Source organism: Trichechus manatus, unplaced genomic scaffold (genome assembly GCF_000243295.1).
Source record: "Trichechus manatus latirostris isolate Lorelei unplaced genomic scaffold, TriManLat1.0 scaffold00027, whole genome shotgun sequence".
In the NCBI taxonomy this organism is placed as follows: domain Eukaryota; kingdom Metazoa; phylum Chordata; class Mammalia; order Sirenia; family Trichechidae; genus Trichechus; species Trichechus manatus.
In genome coordinates, this window is record NW_004443963.1 from 1,033,032 (window position 1) to 1,052,263 (window position 19,232).

Genomic DNA, 19,232 nt, shown 5'->3' on the forward strand with positions numbered 1-19,232 from the left:
CAGTGAGGAAGTAGGTCATGGGGATATCTGGGGAAGAGCATTCACCCTTGAGGCAGAAGCAGGTTCTGTGTTTAAAGGAGGTCAGTGTGTTGGGAGCACAATGATTGAGAAGGAGGAGGAGAAAATGAGGTCACAGAGGCAGCCAGAAACTGTACCATTTTACAAAGGCTGCATTCATTTCCTAAGGGTGCTATAACAAAATACACAAACTGGATGGCTTTAAACTACAGAAATTTACTGTCTCACAATTCTGAAGGCCAGAAGTCCAAATCAACATGTCAGGCAGGCCATGAGAAGATTCTTTCTTGTCTCTTCCAGCTTATGGTAGCTCCAGGAGTTCGTTGGCTTGTAGATGCATGGTCATATGGCCTTCTTCCCTCTGTCTCTCTGTGTCTCTTCTCCTCTTATACAAGGATACCACTCAGATTGGATTAGGGCCAACCCTACTCCATTATGACCTCAAGTTAACTGATAATATCTTCAAGTCACTTTCACAGGTACTTGAGGTTAGGACTTCAATATATGTTTTGAGAGACACAATGCAATCTATAACACCAGGTAAAGAATCAAACTTTGTTTTTGTAGTTATTAGGTATACGTCTTTTAGGGGGACACAACTCAATTCACAGCAAAGGCAGGACTTCAATATATGTTTTGAGAGACATAATGCAATCTATAACACCAGGTAAAGAATCAAACTTTGTTTTTGTAGTTATTAGGTATACATCTTTTAAGGGGACACAACTCAATTCACAGCAAAGGCCTTATAAGCCTGGATAAGGATGTTGGATTTCCCATGCAGTGTTATATTCCTTCAGACTGGAAATTCTTTCTCATATTTCTCTGATTTTCTCCACCCTCATCATACAGTGCTGAGCTCAGAGTAGATACCCCAACATGACTTTACTGGTTTTGTTGGAAAATGTTACCTATTCTCCAGATTGACAAAAGTTTCATGAGTCAGCCAAATAGCCTTTAAACCTCTGGTTTCACGTAAAGATTTTTCTGGCTATGGATGCTGCCATTCTACAAAGTTGACCCTGTTATACCAGTTCTGACTGAAATAATGGCTCAAACAGAATTGGTCTGCCTCTGATTTCTGAGGATTGCTTCATTTTTATCAGCCTGTTTCCTCCATATGTGTGTGCGTGTCCTTGGGTGGCACAAATGGTTTGCCCTTGACTACTAACCTAAAGGTTGGTGGTTTGAACCCACCCAGTGGTGCCACAGAAGAAAGGCCTGGCAATCTGCTTCTGTAAATTTTATAGACAAGAAAACCCTATGGAGCAGTTCTACTGTGTAACACATGGGGTCACTATGACACCATAAGTCAGAATCGACTTGAACGTAGTAGGTTTGTTTTTATACATACACTATATATATATATATATATAGTTATATTTATATATATATATATAGTGTTTTGTGTGGACTAACATCTCTTTGCCCAACGTGTTCAATAAACCCTACTCAGTGAAGATAAAAGTCAACTTTATTTTAGGGAATGTAATAGATTCTTGTTCACTCAACTTGACTATCTAATCTTAAAACAGTTACAGAATCACTTTATGAAGATGATGGTGATGATGGAAAATTGTTATACAGGATTCATAGCTCCTTAATACTGATGTGATTATCATATTTATCAGGATTTCAGACTTTGGACCATGAAGATCAGATTGCTTTGCTGAAAGGTTCTGCAGTTGAAGCTATGTTTCTCCGTTCCGCTGAGATTTTCAATAGGAAACTTCTAGCTGGACATTCTGACCTACTGGAAGAAAGAATTCGAAACAGTGGTAAGTGGTTTGGTTAAGGGTAAAAGAGTTTTGTTTTCTGCAGGTAAGGATTCGTAGGTGCTATGAAAGCAGGGCTCATACTTACCTTACAAAACATTGTATGCCTATTGTGCCTGGCACAGAGAATGGCTCTCAAAAAATGTATTAAATAGATGATACTTTTTAAAGGCTTTATTCTAAAATCCCTGTTGCAACAGAAAAATATGAAGAATACTCTTTTCACTGCACTAAGATGAAGGGTTAAAGAAGGACTTTTTAAAAAATTGAAAAATTAGGTTGATTTTTTTAAAAGCATAAAAGAACTAGGATTATTCAACCTAGAAAAATATTTATTTATTCAAAATCTCCAGGTATGAAAGTGCTAGATATTCAGCTATGATCCATGCTTATTCAAAGTAAAAGAAGAAATAATAATAGCAGCATTTATGTATCATCTACTAGGTTCCAGACACTGTTTTAAAGAGTTTACATATATTCTTTCATTAAATCCTTGCAAAAATCCTATGAAACAAGTACTATTATTGTTACAGTTTTACAGATGAGGAAACTGAGACAGAGAGGTGAAATAAATTGCCCAGAGGCAGACAGTAAGAAAGTTAGAATACATGTGTCTTAACCACTGTGTACACTGCTTTTCAAGAGACTAAATGAAGCAATAGCACGAGTAACTCAGTATAACTTATTACAGAGTAATACTGTGACAGGGAGGGACAAGAGACATTGGAATGGACTACAAGGGTTTCTGTGTCATTTATCTGTGGAGAGTTTTAAAATAGAATAAGTTCTTATTTTCCTGAGAGAGTATATACCGAGTGGGAGGGGGTGAATGATATGAATTGACTTCTCAAGAGCTTGTTTACCTGAAGGACTTCTCAAGATCTTTTCTACCTAAAGCATTGTCTGGGATACGTGTAAATACTTTTAAAATCAGTATTTTAAAAGAGAGATTGGAAGGAGAACTTTCAGGTGATTCTGCATCTGTGATATAAGTAAAACAATTTGAAAATTGAAAAATATTTTTCAACAGTCTTCCCATAGTCATTACGTTTTCTCGTCTTAATTAAAAACTGAGAATATAATTAGCATTACTGGTAGCTTTAAAAACACACACTTTTTAACACACATCATACTTATATATTCATTGATTTATTAGTTTAACTAATATTTAAGGTTAAAAACACGGTTAGTGGCAGTGAAGAGCTGAATCAGGCTGTTCCCTGCCCTTAAGAAGCTTACAGTCCAGTAAGGAGGTAAGAGCTGTATGTAGGTAATTAAAGTAAAATGTGAAAGAGAAGAACTAAACCAGAGGTGACTTCTCATTGGGAGGGTTGGAAAGGTTTTATTGGTGTCTGAGCTGGGCCTTGAATGACATTTGGGTTGGATACTGAGGACGGAGGTGCAGAGAGAGGGACTAACAGGGACAAAGGGAGGAGGCAAGAAAGCTCAGGGCATGCACACAAAAAAAGAATGCGTTACTGACTTTGATCAGACTAAAGGTAACATTCAAGGTGAAAAAAAAAGAAAATGTCAGAACCTGATGGTTGAGGGCCTTGAATGCTGTGCTAAAGATTTTGTTCTTTATTTCCTAAGTAATGGGGAGACATTGAAGATTTTTGAGCAGAGGTGGGAAAGCATCAAAACCATACTTTAAAAGGCTACTCTTCCAGCAATGTTAGGATGAGTCAGGATGCAGAAATGAGTTAGGAGGGGAAAAGTTTCAAGGACGTGAGCCCTGGCATTGGGAGAAATGGAGAAGAGGAGAAGGAACTGAGTTATAGATCACTGCAGCTTCTGCACCCCTTGAAAGACATGTGGTCAAAAAATATGGATTCCCATATGGGCCTTAATTTCATACAGTGTGTGCTTGTGTGCATGTGTGTGTACGTATGCGAGTGTGTGCATGTACATATGTGCGTGTGTGTGTGTGTGTGGGTGTGTGTGTGTGTGTGTGTGTGTATGTCCAGGCTGGGGGTAAGGGAGAAGGGTTGAATCTGGTCATCTCCAAGGCATCATCCACTTCTATAAGACTTACAGCTTTTCTTCTCTTAACTCATTCAATTTTTTGGATTGATGCTTTAGCCAATCACTCTACCAGCTTCTTAAGTATCTTGTTTTTAAAGCTACAAGCAGTAATTTGAAAATTCAACTTGGGAAGGAGTTAAAGAATGCAAGCTGCTGAAGTTTCATGCATATTAACTTAATTGTTAGCTTAGGCTATCAAACGTAAGTTAGTGGTTTTCTCTGTATGCAGAAAATTAATGTGGCTATAACCTGTGGTGGATAAAGCCTCTTGGTGAGTTACTTGGTCCTGACTTCCATGGACTGGCAAGGTGCTCTCTTTAACAAAACCCATACATCAAAATCTAATTTTTTAAAAGCTAATAAAATAAAAAGGGGTGATGACTCACATGACAAAGTAGTTTGTATTTTACAGACGGGTCTCTTACCTACCAAAGGGTCCTGTTCTAGTGTGTTATTTGTTTTATACATCAAGAGGCACCGATGATTAAGAGTACCCTCTCTGGAATCTGGCTTGGATCTAAGCTCACTGCTTATTAGCTCTATGTCCTATATTTTTTAAGCTATTGAAATAGGCCCATAACTAATTTGATCTCTTTGAAATCATGTCTAACTTTAATAATTTATCCCGCATAGTCTTGCCTGGATTTTGATATTAGAAACTCCTTAAGGTGGGGACTGCCTCTTTTTGAATCATATTTTACCCTAGGCACTGAGCACATACCTGGCTTGTAGAGGATGTCCAATAGAAATCCGTGGGATGAAAAAATGAATGAATGGAGATTTGTCTGCAGCTATGAGTCTTGCCCCTTTATTTATTTCTCAAACAGTTTTTCCCCCGAATACCAGAGTGATTGGTATCCCCACCTGACAACTAAGCAACACAGTGCCCTTTCGCCAGACCTTACGTATAGTAAATTTTGGGAATTTGCATTTGCAGGTAAGAAAAGGAAAAGACAGTTTGGGTTGGGAAGCTCTGCTGTGTTCTTTCTCCTTCTCATAGATGAGTCATTTAAAGTTGATTTAGGTGTCAGACAAGGAAAACTAGGGGTGCAATCTCTGCCATATGAACTGAAATGTTTTGATGAGGGAACATCTTACGCAGAATTATCCAGCAGCTGTCCCAGCTCTCTTTTTCTCCTGGGTGCTCAGCTTCTCTTTGATCTCTTTGCCTGGCTCCATCAAATCTCCTGGGTCCTGAGCCAAATCCAGTGTTACCATTTCCACGATGACCTTCCCCAATGTGGCTGCAGTGGAGAAAATCTCTTTTCACTCTGGCTCAGCTGAGAGAAAAAAGATTTTTTTCAAAAAAGTTTACTGGAAAACTAAGAGGGAAATTGTAAATGTTTATAAAAAGCATATATACATGATGTATGGATCTATTAATCATAGTACGAAGAACTAATAATTATTTATCATCTACTATGTGTCAGGCTGTATTCTAAGTGTTTGTGTGAGTTTGGGTTCTACATGAAGCAGATACCAAGATGGGATTAGATTTATAAGAGATTAATTGGAGAAATTGCTTCTGAGGAATAAAGGGGAGATCACCCTCTCTGTTCTCCTCTTACCCTACTGGCTGCTTTTCCTCAGTCATTTTGCTGGTTGCTCCATCACATCTGATACTCTAGGTTGTGAAGGCACTTGGTCCTCACTCTTCTTTCCAAGTTCAGTCCTGGCCACTGGCATTGGTAGTGAGATTGGCACTTCCCTAAGAGGTATCAGAACAAGCTTCTACTGGTTGTGAGAGGCATCCAATGAGAAGAGGTCAAGGACTAAGTCCTGGTAGATCCATTGGAATGTGTCAGGAGCGTTGAGAAAGTCCTGGGAATTAGCAACGGGTTAACAACAAAGAAGGTGGCAGAGTCAGTCTAAGAGGGGAGCAGGAGTGCTTTCTACACAGGATCAGGTGCCATAAGAGTATATGTCAGGCAAAAGGTACATCTCAAGAGCATTCCATAGGAGCTGGGGTTCAAGGAAATATGATCAAGCCCCAAGAGGACGGCTCAGAGGAAGATGGACTCCCCAAGCTTAGTATATCAACACAAAGACCATTACTAGGAGCAAGGCCAGAGCAAAGTTCCTAGAATTAGATATAACATGGGAATCCCCATGGTTTCCTGAGTCTGGGGTGGGGCTGAGCCTGTTTGTGTGAACAGAGTGGTTCTATCCGTGAAGATGCAACAGCTCCAAGAACAAGGCCCAGCAGTGCTTACATTCAGTCTCACTTGGGTTCTGGCTGTCCCATATTTCTGAAGCCTCTCTGTGACTGATATATCAGCTACCTTCAGCAGGCAGAAGCAAATGTTCTGTTTCTCCCATGTCCTGTCTATCCTTTTTTTCAAATTTAACACTTTCCAATATGTTCTTTTTTTTTTTTTAACCTAAATAACACCTTTCATTGAAGAGTCAGTTGTAGAGATGACGGACATCCCCCAAACCCTAAGAATAGTTAAACCTTTCTGACTCAGGTTATCATCTCAGAATACACCCCCATAGTTCTCAGATTGGAGGCTTATTAACCCTCCTTCTCTCCCTACATGAACCCTGAGTCTGTTTAGAACCTTATTGTTTCCATTTGTCTCTGCCAATACTGTAACCATCCAATAACAATGGAAGACCATTTTCACTGGGACCTTTATTTGTCTGTTTATCTCTCTACTCATTTTTTCAACACTTTTATTGAGTACTTGCTATGGGCCAGATACTCTGAGAAACTGGACTATATAAAGAAGAATGAGGCATCAGGATTGAAGGAAGACACATTAACAACCTGAGATATGCAGATGACACAATGTTGCTTGCTGAAAGCAAAGAGGACTTGAAGCACTTCCTGATGAAGATCAAGACTTCAATATGGAGTACACCTCAACATAAAGAAAACAAAAATCCACACAACTGGACCAATAAGCAACATCATGATAAATAGAGAAAAGATTGAAGTTGTCAAGGATTTTATTTTACTTGGATCCACAATCAACACCCATGGAAGCAGCAGTCAAGAAATCAAAGGATGTATTGCGCTGGGAAAATCTGCTGCCAAAAACCACTTTAAAGTGTTAAAGAGCAAAGATGTCACTTTGAGGACTAAGGTGTGCCTGACCCAAGCCATGGTATTTTCAATTGCCTCATATGTACGTGAAAGCTGGACAATGAATAAGGAAGACCAAAGAAGAACTGATGCATTTGAATTACGGTGTTGGCAAAGAATATTGAAGTTACCATGGTCTGCCAGAAGAACAAAAAAAAATCTGTCTTGGAAGTACAGCCAGAATGCTTCTTAGAAGTGAGGATGGTGAGATTTCATCTCACGTATTTTGCACATGTTATCAGGAGGGACCAGTCTTTGGAGAAGGACATCATGCTTGATAAGTAGAGGGTCAGCAAAAAAGAGGAAGACCTTCAACAAGATGGATTGACATAGTGGCTGCAACAATGGGCTCAAGCAGCAATGTTTGTAAGGATGGCACAGGACTTGACGGTGTTTCATTTGAACTGACTCAATAGCACCTAACAACAACAACATTGGCCAGGTACTCTGGAGATACAGAGACGAATAAGATAAAGTCACAACCCTCAAGGACTTCATCTTCTAGAGAGAACAGATGTTAAAAGAAATAATTGCAAATGAGTGTCATGTATAAATTAGGTTAGAGGTTTTGTTGCTGTAACAGAAACCAAAAACAATGTGGCTTAAGCAAGATATAAGTTTATTTCTATGTTGTAACATCTAGGCATAAGGAGAGCAGAGCTGGTAGGGAAGCTTCACATGGGTAGGGAGCTAGGCTCCCTCTGTCTTGTTGCTCATCCTTCCATTGAGTGTTAATTTCATCCACATGATCCACAGTGGCTCACTACTACATCCACATTCCAGCCAGTGCAGAGGAGAAAAGAAAGCCACACTCTCCCTGTAAGGGAATGACCCTGCAGTGGCACACACGACTTCCACTCACATCCCATTGGCAAGAACTTAGTTTCCTGGTTACACCCAGATTCAAGGAAGGCTGGGAAAGCAGTTTTTATTCTAGGCATTCATATGCCTAGCTAAGAAGGCTATTCTACATTATAGAACTGTGGCTCTCAACTAGGATGACTTTGCCCCTAGGGGACATTTGGTAAGTCTGGAGACATTTTTGATTGTCATAACTAGGGGGGAAGGAATAATGCTGGCATCTAGTGGGTAGAAGCCAGGGATGCTGCTAATCATCAGCCTCCCTCAGCAGAGAATTATCTAGTCCAAATTGTCAGTAGTACCAAGGTTGAAAAACCCTGCTCTAGAAGGAGAAAGTAGATACTAGAGGACAAGTAACAGTGTCTTCTATGTGTGATAAATCCTGCAGTAAATGTTTGTGAAGATGTACAACAAAGTGGCACTTTATAGGAGATCTTTCTGGCCATATATTGAGTGACTCATTCAACAAATATAAGTTGAAAACTTACTTTGTGCCAAGCACTCTATAGTTATTGAGGGTATGGAGATGAGAATATATGGTCTTTGTTCTCCAGGAACTCACAAACAAGTAGGGAAGGTGGACAAGCAAATGATTCCAAATCAATGTGCATTGTGATAAGTACTATAAGGAAAGTATACATGCAAAATGAAATTGGAGCATAAAAGAGTGCCTGCCTTCCTGGGTGAGTCTACTTGGTGAATCAGGAAAGGCTCACAAACTTGATGATCAAATTATGGAAGATGACGAAGAACATGTGAAGCTACAAAAACCCTGAGAAAGGCATCCCAAACAGAAATAGCAAGTGCGAAGGTGTGGAGGCATGAGAAACCACCCATGTACAGGACGCACAAGTGGCTTGATATTATTGGAAAATAATACTTATGAAGCTAAGAATGTAGAAATTGCTGGATTATGAAGGACACCAAATACCACAAATTAATTTAATTTAGCTCTTATATAATTGGGAGCCTTTGTAATATTCTGAGCAGACATGACATGACCATGGCTGTACCTTACAAAGATCATTCTAATAGTAATGTGAAGGATGGTTTGGAGGGGTTGAAACAAGAAGCAAGGAGATCTGTAAAGACACTAATGCAATAATTAGGTGAGAAATGATGAGGGTCTTGCAGGTTAAAAATACATAATCAAAAAGAAAAAATACCTTGCTTGTAATTTCACAAGTTTCAAAACTTGTGATTCTGTAAATTTCAGAAAATTTCAGTAATGAAGTTTTCCACAATATGATCTATATAACTATGAATGCCTCTGGTTGATAGTAAGATACTTTCCCCAAATATCAACCACATATTGTGACAATAAAAACCATCCAAACGCATATGCTGCCTTGTATTTTATTATCTATAATGACGCTCCTGTTTATTAATATTTATGAATTTTCTTCTCCCTGTAGATTTCCAGAATATTGCCTCGTCCACATACTACATAAAAACCTGATCTTGCAAGATGACCTTTCAGAATAACTTTTTATTCTTATGCTAATAAAACACGTTCTTATTTTTAGTGTACATTTAATTCCAGAGTAACATAACGTCTCATCACCCTCTTCATGACTACAGAACTCTTTACATTGTATAATGTGAAATTTCTTTTCTTGTTTGTCAAATTCATACCCTTTTGTTTGCTATTATTAAAACCTAATTACATACACAAAGATACTGCCTCCTGAGATTCACTTGCTTAATGAGGGTTACAGTGTTTACTTACGTTAATTAAGGCTTCAGAAACATATGTCTGGCACGATCTGTGGCTAACTTGTTTCTACACAACCCTAATGCATCGATGATTTTAGTTAATGTAGTATTATGATGATATTTTAAACTGAGATATTTAATAAAAATAGGAATAATCATATGATACCATAAAGTATAGTAGAATTGAAATAGTCTTGCTAACACTGAATAGGTTGACATTTTCACATTAAGGAAATAATTTCTCATAGACCAAGCCAACTTGTTCTATAAAGTCTTAATCAGAAGACATTCTTTTAATTTCAAATATAAATAACCCCTGAAATGCATAATTAAAAAAATGTTTTGATCCTCGTGACAGACATAAGTAACACAGTCAATTCAGTATTTATTGGAATGAGAATGTATCTCACAACTTTACAATGTCTGTTAAATTAGGTAGTATTATGCTTTGCTAATTTTTGTGATCAAAGTGACATAGTTTTGAGATGTATGTGAGCAAGGGATGCTATTAGGACAATGGTGCCATTCCATTGGTGCGAACAGATTGGACCCTGACCTCTATTTCAACCACTAGACTCCACCCAGGGAGCCATTTGTGCCATACTGTTGGCCCTATGGAAAAGCTGCCATCAAATTAGCAATTCAAAAAATAACTACTTTCAAAATGGAATAACTTCTTCCTTTGTCTTAGTGGCTGAAAAATAGCTGGCCAGATTAGGTCTTGCTGGTACATGAAGACATAAAAGTGTAGCTCCTTTGTTGGAGAAGCTGTCAACTGGGATGCTTTCGGCTGCAGGTAACAGAAAAATCCAACCCAACATGGCTTAAAAAGTAAGAAAATGTATTAGCTCAAACAAGAAACCCAGAGGAAGTGTTGCTCCAGAATTGGTTAATTCAGGGGCTCAACCCACCCTTAAGAACACAGGTTCTTTTCCTCTTTCTGCTTGGCGATCGTTGGTGCACTGGCTTTACCCTTGGGCTGGTTCTCCTCCTGGTCATCTGATGGCCACAACAATTCCAGGCATCACATCCAGGCACAACAATGGCCAAAGGAAAAGGAAACTGTCTCTTTCTGAGCATGACAATCTTTCTTAGGAACCCTCAGTACACTCCCCTTTGGTCTCATTTTCCAGAATTGCACCACCATCCCTGCCTGCGTCAACCTCTGACATGAGAAATGAGAACAACAGTGGCTGAACTTTGGCTGGGGCTGGGATCTGCCTCCCCAGTAGTACAAAGCCATGGGGAAGTGTAGATGTGCTGTGTAGGCAATGAACTGAATTAGCTTCAGGAATCTAAAAGAGCTGGTGTCATTAGTTCATATGGAAACCATTGGGATGGAGAGAGCTTAGGTTGAAAGGAAAGCAGAAGACAGACATAGCCTTGTAGGCCATGTGTGCTTATATCTTAACTTCTATGCTATGGGATGGTGTTGTCATTTCTAGAAAAATCTCAGATTACATGGTTTTGAGAAAATAGCAACATTTTAACAAGGTTCTTGGTCTTTTTTAAGACTGTCAATTTTAAGTAATCATATACTAGTTGCTGTTGAGTTAACTCTGATTCTTGGTGACCCTGTGTGTGTCAGAGTAGAAATATGCTCCATAGGGTTTTCAATGGCTGATTTTTCAGAAGCAGATTGCCGGAACTTTCTTCCAAGGAGCCTTTGAGTGGATTCAAATCTCCAACCTTTTGGTTAGCAGCCTAGCACGTTAACTGTTTGCACTACCCAGGGGCTCCAATTAATCATAAACAGGTATTTAAAATAGCAGGAAATGTGTCTTGTATAATATGTACCTAACCTCTGGTTTATTTTTGCTCCCAATTAAATCTAGGAAGTAGGAAACAAATGATATTTACATTTAAAATAACAACTGAGAACAGCACAGTGTTAATTCTACCAAGTGGTTATTCTCTAAAATATTTCTGATCATGGAAGAATTAATTTATCAATCATAGACCTCTTTTTTAAAAAAAGAAAAATAAACAAGTAAGAAACATAAACCGTTTTTCACATCTGTGAAGTTTTTCATGGTAAAGTCTTTGTGGCTAAGTTAGAAAATAGCTCCCCCTTGTGACCAAAAATCAGCCAATTGGTCATAAGAGCCAAAAAAAAAAAGCAAATCTTAAGTGAGTCTGCACAAAGAAGGAAGCAGGAAAAGGCTGTCCCCTTCAGGATGATGTTATTATTACATTTCTTGTGTTAGAAATTGCTGGTGCACTAGCAGTTCAAATACCTCTTTAATTTATATTGGCACAGTTAATTCTGATTATTGATAAATTCCAAAAGCAGATTTATATTTGATCTACCCTGTAGGAAATCTTATGTTTTAAAAACTCTTCTATTTTTTTTTCCTACATTTTCCCTATATTCATTCTTGGCCCTTACAATCATGCAGAAGATGAAACAATCATAATAAGCATTTTTACCTAATTTTGCTTAAAAATTATCAACTGCAATTAGATAGCTAATGGAGGTAACATCTTTGGAGGGTGAGTGGAGATTTAGAAAGACAAATAAAATAAGAAATTCAATACTCAAATATGAGGTCTTAAATACTAAAAATCAGCTGGCTTAAATCATATCCCCCAAATTCTCATATGCTATTTAAAGTAATGGTACAGCCATTTCAGGCAACTGCAGTTGATGGACGTAGTCCCTAAATGCTGAAGACAGCCTAAAGACTGCCATTTTTTTTGAAGGTGAAAAAGAACAGCCCTACCAAGACAATACAGATCATAATTTAGCTTTAGTACCTAGAAAAATACTGAAGCAATTCACTGATCAGACAATTTGTTTCATCCCTAGGAAATTGCAAACACATAACTTGGTAAAGACATAAGTATATGACCTTAATCTAACCAAGATCAAGAGGAACTGAGATTAAGCTAAACTAATGTATTGATCCAATTCTCCCACATAACAATAATAATATGTTATTATGATTTTCCTTAACATTTATTGACCGCTTACTATGAGCCAGACATTGTGCTAAGCACTCTACGTATATTGTCTCATATAACACTATTGTAATCTACATTTCACAGATGAATAAACTAAGGCTTAAAGAGTTTAGGTAATGTGCCCAAGATCAAGCCATGGAGTCAGCTATCAAACTCAGAGGTGGCTCACTAGCTTTTAATCACTATGTTTGTTGGAAAGCTGGACTGGTATTCTCGGACTCACCATGCTCCAATTCTCTGCATTTTACAGCTGTATCTACTTTTGGTCATGGGTATTCGGCCCAATATATAACAGCTAGATAAAGGGCTATCTTCCACATTACATAATCTCCAAGTTATTCAACAAAGGTATTATTCATTGAACTTACTGGAGTCAATCAAAAGTCAAAGGGGAGAAGACTGTGGTATTTTGACTAGAGAAAGAAAGGCCAATGATCCAATCTGGGAGTATTCTACAGGCTGTTGCAAAGGTGGGGATTTAGGTTTTCTGATTCAGTGAAGGATGACATAAGACAATTGTACTCTTTGGCATCTGGAATCCAGTTTTATTCTGGTTCAATTCAACCCAAGCATTATGGCTGTAGGTCTGATTGGGAAGGGATAGAGCCGTTTACTCTGGTCTGGACCAATCCTGGGAAACTCACCCTCATCTTAATTCATCCCTAATTCACATCACAGTCTTTTTTTCTCTGTGTCTACAATTTCCCAGCCAAGGATCTTCTGGGATGGAGCCATGCACAGAACAGGCACCAAACTAATTCGTTGAATGAGTGGTGGAAGTGACACAAAGGCGTCTTAAAGAGTGAAGCTAGATAAAGAAGGAGGATATTCCAAGTAGAGAGAACAGCATGGATAAAAGCCTGGCAATGTGAGACTGTTGGCTGAATATGGCTGGAGCAAGGGCTGTGTGATAGAGAGGCAGTGCAGCTTATCAGAGTGAAGAGCCAGGACTCTAGAGCCTGCCAGCTTTGGTTTGAATCCTGACTCCACTTCTCACCAGCTGTGTGTCTTTGGACACTTTACATAATCTCTCTGTGCCTACCTCATGGGGTGTCAGAAATATTAAATGAGTTATAGCATAAGAAGTGCTTAGAACAGTGACTAAAACTTGATGAGTACCCAATAAATGTAAACTCCTACTATCATGTGGGTTGAGTAGTGGGTGTTAAGATAGTCAGAAAATGGATCCTGAAGAAAACCAACCCATTGTTGTCAAGTCATTTCCAACCCATAGCGACCTTATAGGACAGAGTAGAACTGCCCCATAGAGTTTTCAAGGAGCGACTGGTGGATTCAAACTGCCTACCTTTTGGTTAGCAGCCATAGCATTTACCCACTGAGCCACCAGGGCTCCAGATCCCAAAGGTTTCTATGTAAAAAGAAAAATAATCAAAACTTCACCTGGAGAGCTTTTGAAAGGTTGTGAGGAGACAGGGTACAATCTGAGTTTTAGAAAGGGATTCTGGTATCTGCATAGAGGATGGATTGAAAGGGATGAAATTGAAGAGGAAGACCAGTGAAGAGGCGACTGCAGTAATCCAGACAAAAAAAGACAGGGCTTACACTAAGCCAATGTCAGGGCAGTGGAAGGAGAGGGTCAGTCGAGTGAGAATAAGTGGGTAGAATCCACACGACTCCCCACCTGAGTTAGGAGAAGTGAATCTCAAATGTCAGGCCTGACAACTGAATGAGTGAGGATAGCAATCACTGAGCGAGGTCTGGATTTGGAGGAGGATGAGGAGTTTAGTTCTGTACGTTGTGATTTTGGACCTATTGAGTTTGAAGAGAATATTGTTGTTGTTGTTAGGTGCCATCAAGTCAATTTCGACTCATAACGATTCCATGTGACAAAGCAGAACTACTCCACAGGGTTTTCTAGGCTATAATCTTTATGGGAGCAGATTGCCAGGTCTTTCTCTCACAGAGCTGCTGGGTGGGTTTGAACCACCAGTCTTTCTGTTAGCAGCCAAGCTCTTAACCTATGTGCCACCAGGGCTCCTTTTGAAGACAATAGCCAAGTAGAAATGCCTAGTAAGCAAATGGAGAAACAGGCTTGGTACTTCTCAGAGAAACCAGAGCCCTTTGATAAGAACCCTAGCAAATTTATTAATTGGAGTTGTTTATACTTCTGAACTGAAAAACAATAATTTTTTGTTGGTTCTTTAACATGCTACCTATGCCTCAATTATAGACATTAATATCAAAATGATTAACTAAACCTCATCTAGAAAATGGTGAAGTTCTGAGATTCTTTTGGCAATTTAACAACCTTATCATTCATTGTGGAGCCCTAGTGGCGCAGTGGTTAAGTGTTCAGCTGCTAACCAAAAGGTCAGCAGTTCGAATCCACTAGCCGCTCCTTGGAAACCCTACGGGGCAGTTCTACTCTATCCTATAGAGTTGGTATGAGTTGGAATCAACTTGATGGCAAGGGATTTGTTTTTTTTTTTTTTTTTTTTGTCATTTATTGTCAGATATTAGTAGCTGAACTGAAGGTACTACTGAAATCAAAGACATGCAAATCATTGCTTAGATTATATATATCTGAGGAATTCGTTAACTGATATTCTTTGCAATGTCCTGTTTTGGGCTGGAACAAATAATATACATTAATTATTTGAATGTGTATTTAGATGTGAATATTGACATATGTGTGTATATTACTTTCCTAGGGCTGTGATAACAAAGCACTACAAAATGGGTGGCTTTTAAACAACGGAAATTTACTTTCTGACAGTCATGGAACCTAGAAATCCAAATCAACGTCTTGGCCGGGCTGTGCTAAAGTCTCTAGGGATTTATCTCTCCCAGCTTCTGGTAGTACCCGGAGTTCCTTTGGTTGTAGATGTATCCTCACATGGCCTTCCTTCCTGCCCATTTGTCTCTCTATGTCTCTTTTATAAGTACACCACTCCGAGTGGATAGGACTCACCCTACTCCAGTATGTTGTTGCTGTTATTAGATGCTATCAAGTAAATTCCAACTCATAGTGACCCAATGTGACAGAATGGAACTGCCCCCGTAGGGTTTCGTAGGCTGTAATCTTTATGCAAGCAAACTGCCACATCTTTTTCTCACAGAGCCACTGGGTGGGTTCAAACTGCCAGTTTTTCAGTTAGAAGTCAAGTGCTTAATCATTGTGCCACCAGAGCTCCAGTATGGCCTCTTGTTTAACTGATGACATCTTCAAAGACCCTATTTCCAACCAAGATCACATTCATAGGTACCAGAGGTTAAGACTTCAACATACCTTTTTGGGGAACACAAGTCAATCCATAACAGAGCATATAATAACATGTTTGTACTTTATACTTTTTAATCATTCAAAAATATTACTATGCCACAGCAATTTTTCAAATTTCTCCCATAGGTATCTCTGATGAATATATAAAGCCTATGTTTAGTTTTTACAAAAGTGTTGGAGAATTGAAAATGACTCAAGAAGAGTATGCTTTGCTTACAGCAATTGTTATCCTCTCTCCAGGTAATTTCCACATTACATTTTACATTTTGTGCCGTTCAGTTTTTTCTCGGTGTAATAGTAATAATGTTATTGAAGAAATTTTGGAAGACACAGAAACATAAAGAAAAATGTAAAATGGCCAATAATCCTACCACTCGAACTGAGCTATTACTAACATTTTAGTGTACTTCTTCTCAGTCTTTTTTCTAAACATCATATTCATTCATTCAGTGAATGCATATTGAATACCTACTATGTGCTAAACATGGTTCTAGATGCTGGGAATACAGCAATGAGGAAAACAGGCAGGATCCAGTTCCCATGGAATGGGCTTTCTAGCTGGGTGGGAGAGATGATAAATGAACAAAAAAAAAAAATTTTTTATAGTACTTTAGATGAAGGTTTACAGAACAGTTTCTCATTAAACAGTATACATATTGTTTTATGACAATGGTTAACAACCCCATGACATGTCAATACTGTCCCTTCTCAACGTTGGGTTCCCTATTACCAGCTTTCCCGTCCCCTTCTGCCTTCTAGTCCTTGTTCCTGGACTGTTGTGCCCCATTAGTCTCATTTGAAACAAAATTTTTTTTGAGGAGGTGGTAAGTGCTCCACAAAACGAAGATGAGGATGTGAGGAAAGAAAGTGACAGGGGAAGGCTATTTTATTAATGATCTAGGAAAGCCTCTTGAAAGGCATTTGAGCAGGGACCCAAATAAAATTAACGTAATTTCTAACATAGTAGAGAACATACTGTACTTCTTTGTTTTAATGGTTAGTAAGGTGATGATGGTAATGATGATGGCACTGATTGTTGCTGTTAGTTGCTGTCAAGTCAATTCCGACTCATTGCAACCTCTTATGTGCAGAATAGAACTGTTCCATAGGGTTTTCAAGGCTGTGACCTTTTGGAAGCAGATCACCAGGCCTTTTTTCCAAGGCCAAAAATCTGAGTGGACCCCGTAAAACCAAATGAGACTAACGAGGTACAGGAGTCCAGTGACAAGGGCCAGAAGGCAGAAGGGGACAAGGAAGCTGGTGATAGGGAACTCAAGGTTGAGTAAGGATATTGTTGATGTGTTGTGAGATTGTTAACCATTGTCATAGGGCAACATTTGTAGTAACTGTTAAATGAGAAACTATTTTGTTCTGTAAGCCTTCATCTTAAGTGAGAATAACAGCACAATTGGAAGAGTGTAGTCAATGTCACTGAACTGTGCATGTAGAAATTTTTGAAATGGTGTATCTTTGGCTATGTGCATTTTCACCAAAAATAAAAAGGTTGAGAAGTTAGAGGGTTGATATGTCGTGGGGTTGTTAACCAATGTCATAAAACAACATGTGTACTACTGTTTCATGAGAAACTATTTGTTCTGTAAGCCTTCACCTGAAGTAGAATTAAAAAAAAAAAACAAATCTGAGTGGATTCGAACTGCTAACCTTTTGGTTAATAGCCAGCATTTAACCATTTGCTTCTCCCAGGGACTTCTTGTACCTTTTTTTTTTAAGTTCACATTTCTTCAAAAGTACTTCCCCCTGTCATTAAAAATTATATTGGTAAAGTTTGTTGTAAAGCATGTGTTATAGTCTATTGTATGGATGTACAATAATTTATTTAATCTTTATCATGTTTGGATATTCAGAATGTTTTCTTTTTTGCTGTTTTAAACGATGTTGAAATGAACCTCTCCATGCATAAGTATTTTTAAATTATTTTAATAGTCTTGGAGCAATGATGCCACGTTCATGATTTATAATGAATAGTTACAAAGTTAGCTTTAAGCAAGTTTTATACATGATATTGAGGCAGAAACTAGCCATTACTTTATTTACTTTGCCATGAAAAAAATTATTAAAAAAAGGAAAACTGTTGGGCAGTAGCTATTAAAACTATGCATGTACATACCCTATGACCCAGTAATTCCACTCCTGGGAATATACCCAACAGAAATAAGTGCTTGTTTCTATCAAAAGATGTGTACAAGAATGTTCATAGCAGCTTTATTAACAGTCATAAACTGGAAACAACCCAAATGTCTGTCAACAGCAGAATGAGTAAATTATGCTATAGTCATGTAACAGAATGTTGTGTGGACAGCAATAAAAAAGAATAACTGCGACATGCAGCAACACAGATGCATCTCACAGATAACATGTTGAGCCAAAGAAGTCAGGCCAAAAAGTGCATACTGTGCGGTTCAACTTATTTAAAGCTCAAAAACAAGCAAAATGAATCTAAGGTGGTAGAGACAAGAATATGGAGGTTCTGACTGAAAGGAACCTTTAGGGAGCCTTTTTGGGAGCTATAAATGTTCTGTATCTTATCTAGTTGTGATTAAATGGGTATGAATCAGTTGCCATTGAGTCGATTCCAATTCATGGAGACCCCATGCGTGCAGAGCAAAACTGCTCCAAAGGGTTTTCAAGGCAGTGTCCTTTCAGAAGCAGATCACCAGGCCTTTCTTCCAAGACGCCCGTATGTGGGTGCCAGCCTTTTGGTTAGTAGTCGAGCGCTTAATCATTTGTGCCACCTATATATGGGTATATAGATGTGTAAAATTCATCATGTTGAACATTTACAATTTGTATATTTTATGTACACAGTGTTTATAAGTTACATTTCAAAAAGTGAATATTGCTTAATTATACCAAATTAATACTTTTCCACTTTTTTATTTTGCCATTTTATTCTAAACTTCAAAACAGACAGACAATACATAAAGGATAGAGAAGCAGTAGAGAAGCTGCAAGAACCACTGCTTGATGTGCTACAAAAGCTGTGCAAGATTTATCAGCCTGAAAATCCTCAACACTTTGCATGTCTCCTGGGTCGCTTGACTGAATTGCGGACATTCAACCATCACCATGCAGAGATGCTGATGTCATGGAGAGTGAATGATCACAAGTTTACACCACTTCTCTGTGAAATCTGGGACGTGCAGTGATGAGGGTGCAAGGAATGGGGGGTACTCTTTATTTCCCTCATAATAGAAATCCAATGTATAACTTTCCTTTATTTCATTTGTACCTGGTTCCACCTAAGAATCTTGACGTATATTTATGTAGTAACTGTATAACTTCCACAGTTGTAAATATGGGGCTAGACAGACTTACTTTCTCTGCATTGCATTTTACAAGGCTTCGGGGAATCTTTCCTTCTAATTGGCATGCCTTGTTTGCCTAGTTGATTGTTACTTCAATTCTATCTATTAAAATAGGCAAAAATCTCATTTTGCTCTTCATGTTACCTTATTGCATATATTTTATTGAAGAGTTGTGTTCAATGTTAGCAATAAACCAAACATAATGACAATAGACT

The 19,232-nt window shown here is 38.4% G+C and overlaps 1 protein-coding gene across 1 annotated transcript in view; it reads left to right on the forward strand.

Moving 5' to 3' along the window:
* The window catches only part of NR1H4 (nuclear receptor subfamily 1 group H member 4), a 52,570-nt gene extending 33,590 nt beyond the window's left edge, over positions 1 to 18,980 (forward strand). Inside the window, exons 6-8 of the mRNA XM_012554790.2 lie at positions 1,650 to 1,796; positions 15,818 to 15,931; positions 18,620 to 18,980. Coding sequence (XP_012410244.1) covers positions 1,650 to 1,796; positions 15,818 to 15,931; positions 18,620 to 18,858 — 500 coding nt within the window. The 3' untranslated portion in view covers positions 18,859 to 18,980. The remainder of the gene's footprint in view (positions 1 to 1,649; positions 1,797 to 15,817; positions 15,932 to 18,619) is intronic.
* Positions 18,981 to 19,232: the final 252 nt, after the last annotated feature.